General features: G+C 39.7%; 1 protein-coding gene across 4 annotated transcripts in view; it reads left to right on the top strand.

Moving 5' to 3' along the window:
* Positions 1 to 17318, top strand: part of ORC4 (origin recognition complex subunit 4) — a 348821-nt gene extending 331503 nt beyond the window's left edge. For all 4 annotated transcript variants that reach the window (XM_053698281.1, XM_053698278.1, XM_053698279.1 and 1 more), the window contains one exon: positions 16804 to 17318. In XM_053698281.1, the coding sequence (XP_053554256.1) occupies positions 16804 to 16986 (183 nt within the window). In that variant the 3' untranslated portion in view covers positions 16987 to 17318. The remainder of the gene's footprint in view (positions 1 to 16803) is intronic.
* Positions 17319 to 18240: the final 922 nt, after the last annotated feature.

The raw sequence follows: 18240 nt of genomic DNA, 5'->3' as shown, positions 1-18240 counted from the left end.
TATTGGACCTCTGTAAGGGGTTTTTGTGCCTACAAAAGTCGTTTTATGGGAAGGTAGGAGCCACAGTAGAGCTGTGGCAGTTTGCTTGTGACTGTTATAACGGTTTTACCGTTTTTTTTGCTTCATTTTTGAGCCTGAGGGGTTAATCGTCCATTTGCAAGTGGGTGCAATGCTATTTTAGTCTATTATACACACTGTAAAAATTTCGTAGAGTTAACTGCTTTTTTTCACTGTTTTGCAGTTTTTGTGTTTGTTTTTTTCCCTTAAAGGCACAGTATCGTTTTTTATATTCTGCTTTTTCACATTAATTAAAGTGTTTTCCAAGCTTGCTGGTCTCATTACTAGTCTGTTAAACATGTCTGTCATAGAGGAAACTCCTTGTTCATTATGTTTAGAAGCCATTGTGGAACCCCCTCTTAGAATGTGTACCAAATGCACTGATCTTACTATAAGTTATAAAGACCATATTCTGGCTTTAAAAGATTTATCACCAGAGGAAATTGACAAGGGGGAAGTTATGCCGACTAACTCTCCTCACGTGTCAGAGCCTATAACTCCCGCTCAAGGGACGCCAAGTACATCTAGCACACCCATTGCGTATACTTTACAAGACATGGCGGCAGTTATGAATCATATCCTTACAGAGGTATTGTCCAAACTGCCAGGGTTACAAGGAAAGCAAGACAGCTCTGGGGCTAGAACAAATACAGAGCTCTCTGACGCTTTAGTAGCAATGTCTGATATACCCTCACAATGTGCAGAAGCCAAAGCAGGAGAGCTTCTATCTGTGGGTGATTTTTCTGACTCAGGGAAGACACTTCAACCTGATGCTGATATGTCTACATTTAAATTTAAGCTTGAACACCTCCGCATGTTGCTCAGGGAGGTTTTAGCAACTCTGGATGACTGTGACGCCATTGTAGTCCCAGAGAAATTGTGTAAATTGGATAAATACTATGCAGTGCCTGTTTACACTGATGTTTTTCCAATACCTAAGAGGTTTTCAGAAATTATTACTAAGGAATGGGATAGACCAGGTGTACCGTTCTCTCCCCCTCCTGTTTTTAAAAAGATATTTCCTATAGATGCCGCTACACGGGACTTGTGGCAAACGGTCCTTAAGGTGGAGGGAGCAGTCTCTACCCTAGCGAAGCGTACAACTATCCCTGTCGAGGACAGTTGTGCTTTTCTAGATCCAATGGACAAAAAATTAGAGGGTTACCTTAAGAAAAATTTTATTCAACAAGGTTTTATTCTCCAGCCCCTTGCATGCATTGCCCCTGTCACTGCTGCTGCGGCCTTCTGGTTTGAGTCTCTAGAAGAGGTTCTACAGGTAGAAACCCCATTGGATGATATCCTTGACAAGCTTAAAGCTCTTAAGCTAGCCAATTCATTTGTTTCTGACGCCGTTGTTAATTTAACCAAGCTAACGGCTCAAAACTCAGGTTTTGCTATTCAGGCGCATAGGGCGCTATGGCTTAAATCCTGGTCAGCTGACGTTACTTCAAAGTCTAAGCTTCTCAATATTCCCTTCAAGGGGCAGACCCTATACGGGCCTGGACTGAAGGAGATCATTTCTGATATTACTGGAGGAAAAGGTCACGCCCTTCCTCAGGATAGGTCCAACAAATTAAGGACCAAACAGACTAATTTTCGTTCCTTTCGAAATTTCAAGAGTGGCGCAGCTTCAACTTCCTCTAATACAAAACAAGAGGGAAATTTTGCCCAGTCCAAGCCGGTCTGGAGACCTAGCCATGCTTGGAACAAAGGAAAGCAGGCCATAAAACCTGCTGCTGCCTCTAAGACAGCATGAAAGGTCAGCCCCCGATCCGGAAACGGATCTAGTAGGGGGCAGACTTTCTCTCTTCGCCCAGGCTTGGGCAAGAGATGTCCAGGATCCCTGGGAGTTGGAAATTGTGTCCCAGGGATATCTTTTGGACTTCAAAGCTTCTTCCCCAAAAGGGAGATTTCATCTCTCACAATTATCTGCAAACCAGATAAAGAGAGAGGCATTCTTACATTGTGTTCAAGACCTCCTAGTTATGGGAGTGATCCACCCAGTTCCAAAGGAGGAACAGGGGCAAGGCTTCTATTCAAATCTGTTTGTAGTTCCCAAGAAAGAGGGAACTTTCAGACCAATCTTAGATCTCAAGATCCTAAACAAATTTCTCAGGGTCCCATCCTTAAAGATGGAGACTATTCGAACCATCCTACCTATGATCCAGGAGGGTCAATATATGACTACCGTGGATTTAAAGGATGCTTATCTTCACATTTCGATACACAGAGATCATCATCGGTTTCTCAGGTTCGCCTTCCTAGACGGGCATTACCAGTTTGTGGCTCTTCCCTTTGGGTTAGCTACGGCACCAAGAATCTTTACGAAGGTTCTAGGGTCACTCCTAGCGGTCCTAAGGTATAGCAGTAGCCCCTTACCTAGACGACATTCTGATACAGGCGTCAAATTTTCAAATCGCCAGGTCCCATACGGACATTGTGCTGGCATTCTTGAGGTCTCATGGGTGGAAAGTGAACGAAGAAAAGAGTTCTCTATCCCCTCTCACAAGAGTTTCCTTCCTAGGAACTCTGATAGATTCTGTAGAAATGAAGATTTACCTGACAGAGCCCAGGTTGTCAAAACTTCTAAATTCCTGCCATGTTCTTTATTCTACTTCTCGACCTTCAGTGGCTCAGTGTATGGAAGTAATCAGCTTAATGGTAGCGGCAATGGACATAGTGCCGTTTGCCCGCCTACATCTCAGACCGCTGCAACTCTGCATGCTCAGTCAGTGGAATGGTGATTACACAGATTTGTCCCCTCTACTAAATCTGGATCAAGAGACCAGAGATTCCCTTCTCTGGTGGCTATCTCGGGTCCATCTGTCCAAGGGTATGACCTTCTGCAGGCCAGATTGGACAATAGTAACGACAGATGCCAGCCTTCTGGGCTGGGGTGCAGTCTGGAACTCCCTGAAGGCTCAGGGCTCGTGGCCTCAGGAGGAGGCACTCCTTCCGATAAACATTCTGGAACTAAGAGCGATATTAAATGCTCTTCAGGCTTGGCCTCAGCTTGCTGCGGTCAGGTTCATCAGATTTCAGTCGGACAATATCACGACTGTAGCCTACATCAACCATCAAGGGGGAACAAGGAGTTCCCTAGCAATGTTGGAGGTTTCAAAAATAATTCTATGGGCAGAGGTTCACTCTTGCCATCTATCAGCTATCCATATCCCAGGAGTAGAGAACTGGGAGGCGGATTTTCTAAGTCGACAGACTTTTCATCCGGGGGAGTGGGAACTCCATCCGCAGATGTTTGCACTGTTGATTCAACTTTGGGGCAAACCAGAACTGGATCTCATGGGAAGCTTCCTTGTTACGGATCTAGGTCCAGGGATCCCAAGGCAGCGCTGATAGATGCTCTAGCAGCGCCTTGGTCCTTCAACCTGGCTTATGTGTTTCCACCGTTTCCTCTGCTCCCTCGTCTGATTGCCAAGATCAAGCAGGAGAGAGCTTCGGTGATTTTTATAGCACCTGCGTGGCCACGCAGGACTTGGTATGCAGATCTGGTGGACATGTCATCCCGTCCACCATGGACTCTGCCGCTGAGGCAGGACCTTCTACTTCAGGGTCCTTTCAACCATCCAAATCTAATTTCTCTGCTTCTGAATGCTTGGAGATTGAACGCTTGATTTTATCAAAACGTGGTTTCTCCGAGTCGGTCATTAATACCTTAATTCAGGATCGAAAGCCTGTCACCAGGAAAATCTATCATAAGATATGGTGTAAATATCTTCATTGGTGTGAATCCAAGGGTTACTCATGGAGTAAAGTCAGGATTCCCAGGATATTATCTTTTCTCCAAGAAGGATTGGAGAAGGGATTGTCAGCTAGTTCCTTAAAGGGACAGATTTCTGCTCTGTCTATTCTTTTGCACAAGTGTCTGGCGGATGTTAAGCCTAAGGGCTTAAATATTGAGGGGGATGTTATTAATTTTTGGAAAAGGACATAAGTATAAATCCCGGATTGACCCCCCATTGAAAAGCAAAAAAATACAATTGCTTTGAGGATGGTGAAAGGGATTCTACTTTTAGTCCATGATCCAATCAAGAATTGGCTATATATTGCCCCCTTATATAAAGATAACCTCTTTACATAATCACTGTCAGATAACTGAGATATGTCACTTATTTCATTACTTCACTCTTTAAAATCTACATAATTTAATTTCTAGCAAGCATAAAAGGTTAATGAACTAACCATACAAATCTGAGAACAGGCTTTTGCAGTATAGCGTCTGTTTTAAAAATGAAAATTGATACTTTTGTACATTGTATGATCTTGATATTTATTTAAATGCTTATTTCCTGAAGGTTTATAAATATCTAGCAATGGAGAGCTATCATATTATAAAAGCATATAAAGTTTGTTTAGCTCTGTTCAATAGATCATATGCCATGTTAATTAAACTAGGATTGAGAAGGCAATATTACACAGTATAGTTATATTTAACCTATATAAAAAAGATTCAAATATCAAGAACTAGACTGTAGTATCCGCTAAAGACAAACATATATGAATCATATTAGGTGAAACAGATAACATACTCTAATAGAGCTGTAAGCAAAAAGGGTTAATTTTATGCAAATGTTTAAAATCTTATGTAAGTGAAAGGGTTAATCCTATGCATGTGTTAGAAATCTGAGCAATCAATGTCTGAGCAAATGAAATCACAGTAAATCAAAGGGGCCATTTTGGCTATTTTGTATAAAATAAGGGATTCACAATGTAAAGTTATGTCTATGAATAAGGCCAGGGGGGCCGAAACGCGTAAGACAGCTATAGGGATGAGTTGTGATTGAAACCTTTGGATTTTAAGCATGTTTTAAATTTTGAAATAAAGCTTTGACTTTTTAAATTAAGCGCTTAGTTTGACTCGCTGGTGTTTCCAAGAAATTTAGTTAGAATCAAGCCTGTGTTTAAACCTGTTGCTCCGCCATGGAGTTTAAATTTAGTTCTTAAAGTTCTTCAAGGGGTTCCGTTTGAACCTCTGCATTCCATAGATATCAAGTTTTATCTTGGAAAGTTCTGTTTTTGGTAGCTATCTCTTCGGCTCGAAGAGTTTCAGAGTTATCTGCCTTACAGTGTGATTCCCCTTATCTCATTTTCCATGCAGATAAGGTAGTTTTGCGTACCAAACCTGGGTTTCTTCCTAAGGTGGTATCTAATAAGAATATCAATCAGGAGATTGTTGTTCCGTCACTGTGTCCTAATCCTTCTTCAAAGAAGGAACGTCTGTTACATAATCTTGACGTGGTTCGTGCTTTAAAGTTTTATTTACAAGCTACTAAGGATTTTCGTCAATCATCGGCATTGTTTGTTGTCTACTCTGGACAGAGAAAAGGCCAAAAGGCTTCAGCAACTTCTCTTTCTTTTTGGTTAAGAAGTATAATCCGCTTAACTTATGAGACTGCTGGCCAGCAGCCTCCTGAAAGAATTACAGCTCATTCCACTAGAGCGGTGGCTTCCACATGGGCTTTTAGAAATGAGGCTTCTGTTGTACAGATTTGTAAGGCGGCGACTTGGTCTTTGCTTCATACTTTTTCTAAATTCTACAAATTTGATACTTTTGCTTCTTCGGAGGCTATTTTTGGGAGAAAGGTCTTACAGGCAGTGGTGCTTTCCGTTTAAGCGCCTGCCTTGTCCCTCCCTTCATCCGTGTCCTATAGCTTTGGTATTGGTATCCCACAAGTAAGGATGAATCCGTGGACTGGATACACTTTACAAGAGAAAACAAAATTTATGCTTACCTGATAAATTTATTTCTCTTGTGGTGTATCCAGTTCATGGCCCGCCCTGTCATTTTAAGGCAGGTGTTTTTTATTTTTAAACTACAGTCACCACTGCACCCTATAGTTTCTCCTTTCTCTTGCTTGTCTTCGGTCGAATGACTGGAGGTGGCAGTTAGGGGAGGAGCTATATAGACAGCTCTGCTGTGGGTGATCCTCTTGCAGCTTCCTGTTGGGAAGGAGAATATCCCACAAGTAATGGATGAATCCGTGGACTAGATACACCACAAGAGAAATAAATTTATCAGGTAAGCATAAATTTTGTTTTTCCAATTCATAGAGAACATTACCAGTTTCTGAGGTTTGCCTTTCTCGACAAGCATTTTCAGTTTGTAGCTTTACCATTTGGTCTGGCCACAGCTCCAAGAATTTTCACAAAGTTTCTGGGTGCCCTATTGTCTGTGATCAGATCTCAGGGTATTGTAGTGTTTCCTTACCTGGACGATATCTTGGTTGAAGCTCCATCTTTCTTTTAGCAGAATATGACACAACCGACTACTGTCGTTTCTTCAACAGCATGGTTGGAAGATCAAATTTCAAAAAAGTTCTTTGGTGCCACATACAAGGGTTACTTTTCTGAGGTTTCAAATAGATTCTGTCTCCACAAATCTTTCTCTAACTGATCAAAAAAGGCTAAAATTAGTGTCAGTCTGTCTGAACCTTCAGTCTCTCTCCTTTCCCTCTATTGCTCTTTGTATGGAAGGTACTGGGTCTCATGATGGCAGCTTCAGATGCAATTTCATTTGCTTTATTTCACATTTCAGCTTTGTATGCTTCGTCAGTGGTGCAGGCTATCTCAAAAGATTTTTCTGGATCACAGTGCAAATCAGTCTGACTTGGTAACTGGATTATCAGTTCATTATTCAGGGGGCTTCTTTTCTTCATAAATGGAAAGAGTCCACAGCTGCATTCATTACTTTTGGGAATTTAGAACCTGGCCACCAGGAGGAGGCAAAGACACCCCAGCCAAAGGCTCAAATACTCCTCCCACTTTCCTCATCCCCCAGTTATTCTTTGCCTTTCGTCCCAGGAGGTTGGCAGAGAAGTGTCAGAAGTTTTCAATAGTATCTTATGGAGGGTAGAACTCTTCGGCATGGGACTGGAGTTTTAAATAGTCCTGTCAGCCTTTCAGTGAGAGCATGGGTGAAACTTAGTCTGGAGATGCAGGGAGAGTCTTTCTGCAAAACCATCCCGACTCATATCAATAGCTCCACAAGCAATCAGCGTTGACGAGTTTTGCTGCCTGCTTTTTTCTCTCAAGTTCAGCCTGATGAGATCCCTTGAGAACTGCGGCGACATGCTCAGACGTTTCAGAATTTTTCGGGAACTAGAGTGTTCCTTCCCGTTGTGGGTTGGAGGCTTGGAGGATTTAGGTCCTTCATTCTGCCGTTCTTACCGTTTTGCCTTTCATGGTCTCTTTGGAAGTGTCCTTTTAGGACTTGTTCCTTTAAGAGGTTCTCTTCCTTTGGGTCGAGATTTTCTGGACTTCGTCCAGTTTTTCTGGCAGCTTTAGCCGCTTAATTAGGAAGTGAAGTCCGTGAGGCTCTGTCTTCCTTTGGGAGTTAGTCGTCTCCATATTAGGGGCGTTAGGAGGTGTTGTCTCTTTTTCCAAGCTTTTTGCTTAGAGGATGTTTTTCTGCCTGGGTTTGGGATGCTTTGCATTCTTATCCCTTGGGTGTGGTCCTCTGGAACATTAATCTGAAAGGATTATGGAGACTAGCCTTTCTTTCTACTCTCTATCGGGTGACTCTGTTCTCGTTTTCATTTCCGTTAGTGCTGCCCTTGGGGCCTGTGGGCTCTAGAGAAATTGCGTGACTTTGTTGCGGCCTAGTACCTTGCTGGAGGGGTGTTGACCTCCGGCTAAGGGTGTTTATAAAGGGATTTTGTTGGGATGGGGTTTTCACGCTGGGTGCTCTCAGAATGGGCCGCCTCTTGTACCCTCCCATTTTTGCATTCAGTGTCCTCTATAGCTTAGGTATTGTTTCCCAAAAGTAATACATGCAGCTGTTGTCTCTTTCCATTTATGAAGAAAAACTTAAATTATGCTTACCTGATCATTTTCTTTTCTTCAGATGAAGAGAGTCCACAGCTCCCCGCCCGTATTTTTTCTGTGGAGCATCTGTTATTTTTGTTCTTCTGGCACCTTTTCACCCTGATATTTCTTCTGTTTCTCGGCAGAATTACTGGCCAATAAGGAAAGTGGGAGGAGTATTTAAGCCTTTGGCTGGGGTGTCTTTGCATCCTCCTGGTGGACAGGTTCTAAATTCCCAAAAGTAATGAATGCAGCTGTGGACTCTTTCCATCTGAAGAATAGAAAATTATCAGGTAAGCATAATTTAAGTTTTTGCTCATCCTACCTTAGGGAGCTTTTTGAGGGTATTTGAGAGCACAAGGTTTGTGCTCCTCGGGACGCGAGGTTGCCAATACATTTTCTAAAATTTTCAGGGCTCTTCAGACTTCAGACTCTGTTGAAAATGGAGTCTCATCTCCGCTTTCAATCAGACAATGTCACATCAGTGGCTTATATCAATCATCAGGGGGTAACCCACAGTTCCCTAGCCATGAGGGAAGTGTATTGCATTCTCTCATGGGCAGTAGTCGATTCCTGTCTCTGCAGTTCATGTTTCAGGAGTAAACAACTGGGAAGCAGATTTTCTCAGTCATCTGTCTCAGCATCCAGGGGAAGGGTCTCTTCACCAGGATGTGTACAATCAGATTGTGGATCTTTTGGGTCTACCAGAGATAGATCTGATGGCTACTCGTTTGAACAACAAACTTCCCAGGTACTTTGCGAGGTCCAGGGACCCCCAGGCAGAGTTTGTGGATGCTTTACAAGTTTGTTGGTCATTTCAGCTTGCTTATGTTTCCTCCTCTGGTTCTTCTTCCCATAGTGATTTCCAAGATAAAGCTAGAGAAATGGTTGGAATCCTGATTGCCCCAGCTTGGCTTCACAGGATTTGGTATGCAGATCTGGTTCAGATGTCCAGTTGTCCTCCTTTGCCTCTTTGACCAGACCTTCTGTCTCAAGCTCTGTTTTTCTACCCAGATCTCAAATCTCTAAGCTTGATTGCATGAAAAATTAACAGTTCTTAAGCATAAAAGTTTCTCAGATTCTGTGATTGAAACTTTAATCTAGGCTAGTAAACCTGTTACACAAACAAACAATTCCCAGCACTCGGTAAATCCCAGCCTAACGTAAAACTTCAAAAAAACCTTAATTCGATCCAAGTTAAAAACGGAAAGGGTACAAACTAATATTGCACCGTAAAATCAAAAGCACAGACAAAGTGAGAGGATCTTGACCCACTGCATCATAACCATTTCATGCCGCTATGGCACTTGATCACTGACAGGTGTGAGGGTCAAGATTACAGCTTATATACTTGTAATAGCCAATCACAATGTGTTGATTCATATAGTAGATACTTAGTACCTCAAATGTCTTGAGTTCATTCTTAAGAAAAAAACACACATAATATGTTTTACGTCTTATGATAAATATATACATTGTGGACTTCCGGTGGGTGGCATTCCAAGATGGCTGCATGTTTCTGAAGCTCTGAAAGACATTGAGAAAGAGAACCCTTATACAGCCTGGACCCCTTGCCATCTGCACATCTCTTGACAGCTACGTGTCCGAGAACCAAGGCAGATTGAGAAAATACCATCTTCTCTCCCACGGAGGTCATATTGTGCATCAAAAGCCATTTGGCATAGTGGCAAGCTCTCAAGCGCCACGCTGTACTTAGTAACTCTCTCAGTATCTACTGGTTTCCCGATGGAGGCAGAAAATTATATCACTACACAGATACTTGATATTTTCATGCCTAGATTTGAACGCTTATCTTGTCAACTTAAAACTTTGCTTGAGGTGACTCAAACAACGGAGGGGGCCCACATCAAGGACCTTGACCCCGTGAATAAGCGAACCTGCCGCTCAGTACAAGTCCTGCAACACCCGCCTACTATACCGTTACAAAGAACTGCTGCATCGGACGACTCAGCAAGCCTTCACTCAGACTTGGCCGAGGGATCACTGTCATGCTGTATGGAACAGGCTCAACATCCACCTGCTACGGCTGCTGCGGGAAGGGAGCGCCTATACGGTGCCTGCATCATAAGTGCCCCAGTGAAGGACCCGACTCTGGGTATTGAGAGACATAGCATAGAACCACTACTTGTTCCCGAGCTGCTACAGGACTTACCCGCTGCGCAAGCTGTGAACTTGGCACTTAGAATCGATGGCAGCTTTGCTGATGTCCCGCAATACTCAAGTTTTAGCCTGCGTTGGCCCTTTACTGAAACACCACTCGGGCTCAATGCAAGTATGGAAGGCGCGGCTATTGCCCCTCACATGTTAACTGAGATGGCGGACCACTCCGGGGAGAGATACCTGCTCTCATCTAGCATCTGTGACCGCAGCACAGCTGACCATACCTCTCAGCATCCACCGCTAAAATGGCTGCCAGGCTCGTGTTATGACTCGCTGGCTTTATTCAGAGAAGGTGTATAGATCCTGTGCCGGCAGACGCTTATGACTTTCAAGTTAGAATGGCACTATAAACTTGACTGGCTAATCTAGACCTGGCATACTAGATGCGTGTGGGAGTAGAGTAGATTCTTTGTTCTGATCTACACACTTTGAAACGCAGACTTATGTTAAAATCAACCGTTTTACTGCATGAATAACGGAACTGCGCTTTACTACTAACATATTCTCTCTGATATAATTGCTGATGGCATGTGTTTAATAATTTCTATACCTCTACACATTCAAGTCTATAGTAGTGACAACTTTGAAATATTGCTAACACTTGTGCTGCTTCGACAAACACGCTCTTTGATATCACATTGGATATTGGGCAGTGCTGTGCTGCACAAATCGCTATTCTCCACATAGACTCTAAGCTGCATCTATATCCAATATATTTATGCTGGACAGCTTGTATTATCACTTTTTCCTTATTTGTTGGACATTATTGTTCTTTTAAGCTATGTATATGCATGTATAACATTTCTGTACTTAAAGGGGTATCTTCTAAGTCATGAGAGCTGGTTAAGGAGCAACTTTGTCTATTCTGTTAGGGGGGTTGCTTTAAATACCCAGCAGCCTATTGTAAGTATACTGACACTTAACCCTGAAGTTGAATGTTGCCGCTTAAAAATGTTAGTTATTAAACTCGTTGTCATGTCAAACAGTGGGGGTCTGGAATACGGGAAATTTTAATGAGTGTTTGGGTTCACCATACCAAGCTATATATACAGGTATATATACCTCCATAAAAATTTATCCAAGGCCCTACATGTCCTCTCACTAGGGCGAGATCCCCTTCTACTTGCTGCCAAGTATCCTAATTTGCACTCCCTGTCCATTCTAAATCTGGCCCTGTTGGCTAATTGTTTTGTTTTGTTCAGTAATGCTATCATCAGCTTTAGTATTTTGAATTTTGTTTATCTAGCACTTAGCCACCCTAAAAAATGATATCTCATTTTATATGCATCCACACCTCTTATGCCAGGTACATGAGAACGCTATAGATAAGTCATCCCGCATAGTCAAGAATACCAATTGTTAAGCCTACCATCGCTTTATGGTCTGTTGCAGTAATGCTCTCATCAGACATAGTTTTCTGATTTTTGTTTACCTAGCGCTTGCCACCCTGAAAATAGTATTTCATCTTCTAGGCACCCATACCTTTTACGCAAGGTACATGTGAACGCTACAGATAGGTCATTCCGCACAGTCAAGAATACCATTTATTAAGTCTACCATCGCTTTGCAGTCTGTTATATGTTCCTGCCGGTTCCATCCCCTCAAGGTACTGGAGTCCCAGTTTATTGTAATCTGGGAGATCTAAATAAGCCCTTATTTTTTATAAATATTTGGCAGAATGCCACTTAATCTAGCAGGAGCATCTGTTTCTTTTAGCTTGGTCCCTTTATTGCTGTTCAACAGTTAAGCCCCATAATATTTTAATGCTGCTAGTTATTGCATATTAATTTGAACATTGGATGTCATTACAGGCAGCTCCCCCTTTCCCGAAGTTGGTCTAAAGGCAGGAATCTTGTAGTTCCCCCTAGAGTGAGGATGGCATACTACGTCCAGGTTGTAGGCTAGGAGTTAACTACATAAATATCTGCCAGACTTAAAAATCTCCAGCAAACCTGTCCATTAGCTCTGCATAACCTGGAACTTGGTAACACAAAGCCCTGGAAAGGAACATAATATGCAGTAGCACTATTTCTACAAAAGTGCCTAGCCCGTATATGATGTTTAGAATTTATCTAATCTATTCACTATATATTTGATGTTATGCGCATGGTCAGAACTTCTCTAGGTGGAAAAGGCCTAATATCAGGGGAACATTCATAGATCACCAGGGTGGAATTCACTGAGAGTACGAGTTTTTAGTTTTAGTTATATTTTGTTTTTGTTTATAGATGTTTAGTTGTTTTAGGTTATAACATAATAAAACCCCAGTGCTGAGGTACATATGCATATATCCTAAAATGCTTTCTAATCTGTAGAAGACTCCTGCAACCCCCACTGTAACTGTGTACAGTGAGCTCTTTTTCTTCTGACAAACCTGTATTTGATAGTCATACTTTATTATCGTGCTTTATCAATTTTGTTATCTCTTATTGCACCCTGCGCGGTGCATCACGGATACACTGTTTATTATTGTACCTCATGCTGGTTATACATAAAATATTAAAAAAAATATATATACATTGTTCGTTTTAAAGGGGCATATCTCTTTATTTTATTTTTTTTAAAGGCGTAGGACATATGTATATAAATCTTGTTCACCTTAAGTGTTGAGAAGGAAACTCTAAAAAGTCAAAAGGTATCTAAGGATATGTTTGGAATCAGAAACTCTATATAGTCTTAAAGGGACATATGTTCTTATACATCTTAAACTTTTATAAATAGATGTACATCCATTTTAGAATTCAGACTCATTGGATTCTAGTTTTTATATGTATTATCTAGTACACCTCTCTTTCATCTAAATGTTAAGCTCTATCACCTCCCCTTGAGCTGTATGGTATGAAATATATAGTTGTGTAAATTGTGAATGTGTTTAGCAGTTGGTGTATTGGAATCTGGATCCTCAGTTCCCCTCACGTGTTCAAGGAATCTATCTTTGAGAGATTGTTTAGTTTAACCTGTATACTGTTTTTGACAACCTAGACATGTAAGCAAATAAACCACATGGGTGGTATTACAATTAATGAAAAATCTGATGTCAAAATCTTTTTGAAGTGCTTGTGATTTAAATTCTGAGCCTTGGATAATAAGTCTACAAGTTTTACACCTGGAGCAGCCTTTCCTTTGTGTAAGACAATTGGTACTTAGTATTTTGGTTAACATAAAAGGGGATAGGAGTTTTTGTTTTTCTAGACACAAAATTGCAGCCTTTTTGTATGACTTTTGTTAGAATGGGGTAATTCTGTAAAATTGTAAGATGTTTAATTACATTACAGATTTGGATAAATTCCATACTGTAAGTAGTTGCAAAAATAGACTTGTTGGAAAAGTTTTTATTCCTTGAATTATTTTTCTTTTTGTACTGTAGCAATTCTGACCTGGGAATTGTATCTATTTCCATTTAGTTTTTTTAGCAATCCTTCATTGTATCCCCTTACTGATTAATCTATCTATTGTTTCCCTAGCACATCTTTCATTAGTATCTGGATTTGAGCAGTTTCTCTTAACCCTAATTAGTTGACTTTTTGGGATTGATTTAAGCAAATGTGTAGGGTGTCAGGACTGATAGTCAATTATAGTATTCCCCGCAGTGGGTTTACAATATAATTCAATACTGATTTTTGGCTTGTAAGATCTGGTATCAAGGTTACATCCAAAAAGTTAAACCTTTTTTGTGATTATATTCCAGTGTATACTTTAGATCGCAATTATTGTTATTGACATCAAAGAAGGATTTGATGGAATTGTCATTGCCTTCCCAGATAAACACCAAATCATCTATGTAACACCCATAATAAATTATATGATCCCTGTAGGGGTTAGCATCTCCAATGATGTGTTAAAAGCCTTTTACTAGGGAGATTTATCATAAGGGTTGGAAGGATTTTATCACTTGGTGTATAAATCATGGCTTTTCTTGGTATTCTTTTAGAATGTGCAGAGTGTTGCAGTTCTTACAGGATGGTTTGAATAAGGGTCTATCTGTCAGTTCTCTTAAAGGGCAGATATCTGCTCTTTCAGTTTTTAAGTTATTGAGTGGATGTCTACAAATATTATCTAAAGGGATATTATATATCCATGAAGGGGCAAGGATATGTTATTCCTCTTGGCTATAAAGACCGCATTAGTGCTTAGACTGTTACTTATGAGAGGGTAAACAGGGGCAGAGAGAGATTGGAGAGGAAGAGTGAGAGTGTAAAAAAGATAGTATTAAGAAAGAGTGGAGAAAAAAGAGTCAAGAGAATTTAGAGAGACAAGAGAGTAAGAGTGTAAATAGAAAATATGGCCTGAGAAAGAAGGGAGGGGGTAAAAAGAGAGATTGAAGAGAGGATGGAGTTGAGAAAGATAGATAATAGTTACAAACCAGGTCTGCTATCTCACATTAATGTCAACACTCTTTCTCAGCTCAACAACTTACTTGTTCTGTCCAGCTGTTGTCTTCCCCAGAACCTTAGCTGATGTTGTCATATAAAAAAAAAACACATCTTGCTTCTAAATAAAGCAACCTTTTGCCAGAAGCCCCTCCTAACGTGTACCACATGGTCTATTATAATAGTCAACAAATTAGTATGTCCACCATTTATAAATTGATAGGTCATGTGTAGAATCGTATTTTACTTTTCTTTTTTTTCTAATGGCTGTTCAATGTCCAGGTATTCATGGGAGAGAAATAAATAAATAAAAATTATAGGAGAAACCAATAGACAGGGGAAATGGCTCTGCTCTGAAATTGTTAAATTATATTTAAATGAATGTGACCTGACACTCACAAATAATTTATAACTCTTATGAAATGCCAATGGAGATATGGATCCTAATTTTGTCACTGATTGGATTATCATCCACTCTAGGCAATTTTTGGACATTTTTTTTGACACTTTTTTTTCCTAGCCAAGCGGGTGCTCTACTACCTTGTCTGATCCAAAAGGTCAAGCTGGATGAGCAAAAAAACCTTTGAATGTAGCTTATCTAAGAAACACTTGGTTACTGGACTAGGATCCTCTAGCTGACCAAAATCATTGGTTACTTCTCCAATTCCGGTCATCTGTATTTCACAAACAACACTTGGATGTATTGCCTTAATACATTGTTTAACACCACAAAGTGAAAAAAAACTTTACAGTGCACAATCAAATTAAAATTATTTCACTGTCCTGTGTTACGAACTGTCCACAATTTTTGCAGCAAACACTTCTTTTTGAAGGTCAGTTCCCCCTCAGAAAATAGAAAAAAAATCAGCTCCTCCTATTTAACTGTTCTCACACAGCAATGAGCCTCAGTTGGTTCAAGGTATAGCACTCAAAGGTTGTGTATCACAGGATTCAGTATTAAGTTTTATTCCACATTAGAAATAAATTCCATGCCACTCTGTGTTTAAGAAGCTACAATTAGTTGTGAAACGGTAGTTTGATTTCTGTCATGCCATTAGGAATGGAAGGTGCAGTGCAGTTCTCAAAGAGACTCAAAGGACATAGCTATTTGTATGTAAATAGTATTTGTTGGCTGCAGTGTCTGGCATGTGAAACCTTGGGTGGCATGGAATTTGTTTTTAATGCAAAGCAAATGTTTAAACACGGAATTCTAGAGTCCATTTGTGTATGGCACAAATATGCCTGATTTTTATGATATCTGAACTAGAGCACAGGTGTTTATCAAGTCAAAGTAATCATTTCTATGAAAATGTAGACATTAACTACTGGTTGTCACCCAAATTAAAACAATATATAATTGGCTTTATTAAAGTTCATGCACTTTGTTTTAGTGTTTTACATTTTTAATGTGAAATAAATGTGATAACAATAACGAATGAAATGGCCCAAATAAAATGAAGAAATAAGGATATGTCTGAGTCCTCTGGTTGAGTTGTTCAGCTTCTAAGCGTTCCTCAGTGAAATTCCATGTAAAAGGAAACAGAAAATTGCAACATAGTGTGAATCTGTAATGGCACTTTGAGGAAGTAGTTGTTTTGTAACAAATGACTACTCACATTTGTTGGAGCTTTCGACTAAGCTCAAGGATATGCCCACTCCCACTTTATACTGATGGAAAAACAGTACACTAGGCAAAACTTGGATACAAATTTTATTAAAATATATAAAAGCGTCACAAGAGCCTTATCAACACCACAGCGCTATTATCTTGTAACCAAGTGGAATTGGTTTCGGCGGTTATACTCCTGCTGATCCACTTACCTCTGTACAAGTTTGGCTATTTGAAGCATCTGTTAAATTAACTCTGCTTTTCTACCCTCACACTGTGGTGTTGATAAGGCTCTTGTGACGCTTTTATATATTTTAATAAAATTTGTATCCAAGTTTTGCCTAGTGTACTGTTTTCCCATCAGTATAAAGTGGGAGTGCGCATATCCTTGAGTTTAGTCGAAAGCTCCAACAAATGTGAGTAGTCATTTGTTACAAAACAACTACTTCCTCAAAATGCCGTTACAGATTCACACTATGTTGCAATTTTCTGTTTCCTTTTACATGGAATTTCACTAAGGAACGCTTACAAGCTGAACAACTCAACCAGAGGACTCAGACATATCCTTATTTCTTCATTTTATTTGGGCTATTTCATTCGTTATTGTTATCACATTTATTTCACATTCTGTTTTTTTGTGATATTTGGTATATTTATTGTATTTTTACATTTTTAATGTACCTGGCTATAGTTGTGTCTGTGAAATTAGCATTAAATTAATTATATTTTATTCCATTGTTTAATAATCTCCATGTTTTATTTAAGGCATTTGAGCATTTACACCAGCTGGAATTAATCAAGCCAATGGAAGGTCTCTCTGTCCGCACACAAAAAGAATACAGTCTCATGAAACTTCTTTTGGATAATAGCCAAATTTCGGAAGCGCTTCAGAAGTACCCAAATTGTCCGACAGATGTAAGACAATGGGCAACATCATCCCTAAACTGAAATGCTTCCTTATTCAATCCATTTGTAACTGCTAAAAAAAAAAAAAATTTGAATGTTTATAAATAATTCTAATTTTCTATTAAAATATAATAAACAATAGGTTTTGTGTTGTTCTAAAAAGGAATGCCTTACAGATATTCATTCAAAGAATGTCTGGTTATGAGCATTTTCATTTTTCTATTATACAATTGTATAATAATCGATTAAGCAAAGTTCTATTAATGGGGAATCATGCATCTTGTATATAATGTCAATTATTTATCTGAAATTCCTCTGCACCCATGCAGCCTCACCCCTTTTCCAACGTATAAAGTTATTTCACATCCTGAGAACATTCTCGTTTTATTAACTTTCCATAGTTTCATGTTCACAGGCTGATTGGGTATATGTATTTTTCCTAATTAGAATCAGTATAAGTTACTAGAGGTCTTTATGGACCTCACTAGTATTGGGTTTATTTATTATATGGACCTCACTTCATATAATTACCACTTCCTCTAGTATCAGTTTTATTTCTACCTATTTGAAGTGTGATAACACATAGCACTGTACAAAATGAATAGTTTTGAGGAAAGAAGATTGAGAACCTTCTTTATTCAGATATTCTGTCCAAAGTCCACCTCATGACCCAGGAGGTCTGAGCATTGTAAGGCTCCCCAACAATCCTGGCTATTTCCTTGTGTTTGTTTACAGGGAACAAAAGATTGTGGGTGTACTACTGTTGCCGTACTTTCCAGGAATCCTCTTTAACCACCAGTATTTGCCTTCTTTGTTTTCTTTATCTAAGCTAGATTTTTACAGGTGATTTAAACTTTTTTTTATTTTTTACTTAGGTGCCGGCAGATCATATACTGACGTAAGTCATTGGTGACACCAGATATTTGTATTTTCGCACAGTATAGCATCTGCCGGCACCGTTTATGTGATTCACCCGATGTGCAAGGTGAACTTACAGGCGGCACGGGTTTCAGCAGTTGCTCTGAAACTTACACCGCATATGTAATCTTGCCCTTTCAATCCATTCAAATTACATAAGTAGTGTAAAGGTAAAATCTAAATGTTGAAAAATAAAACTATAAGAATTGTGTTTTACAGGCCTTTAACAAACATTTTGCATGGTAAACCTTTCAATAGTTATGACTTCCTAATGTGTCTGTGTGTGTGTGGGGGGGGTTATTTCTGTTATTTCTTGTTTAGATGACATTCTTCTGAAGACATCTTCAATACATTTGCTATAATAATAATAGACTAAAT

The sequence above is a fragment of the Bombina bombina genome, chromosome 1 (assembly GCF_027579735.1).
Source record: "Bombina bombina isolate aBomBom1 chromosome 1, aBomBom1.pri, whole genome shotgun sequence".
Taxonomy (NCBI): Eukaryota; Metazoa; Chordata; class Amphibia; order Anura; family Bombinatoridae; genus Bombina; species Bombina bombina.
Note: the sequence above shows the minus strand (reverse complement) of the source record. Positions and strands in the feature narration are given on the sequence as shown.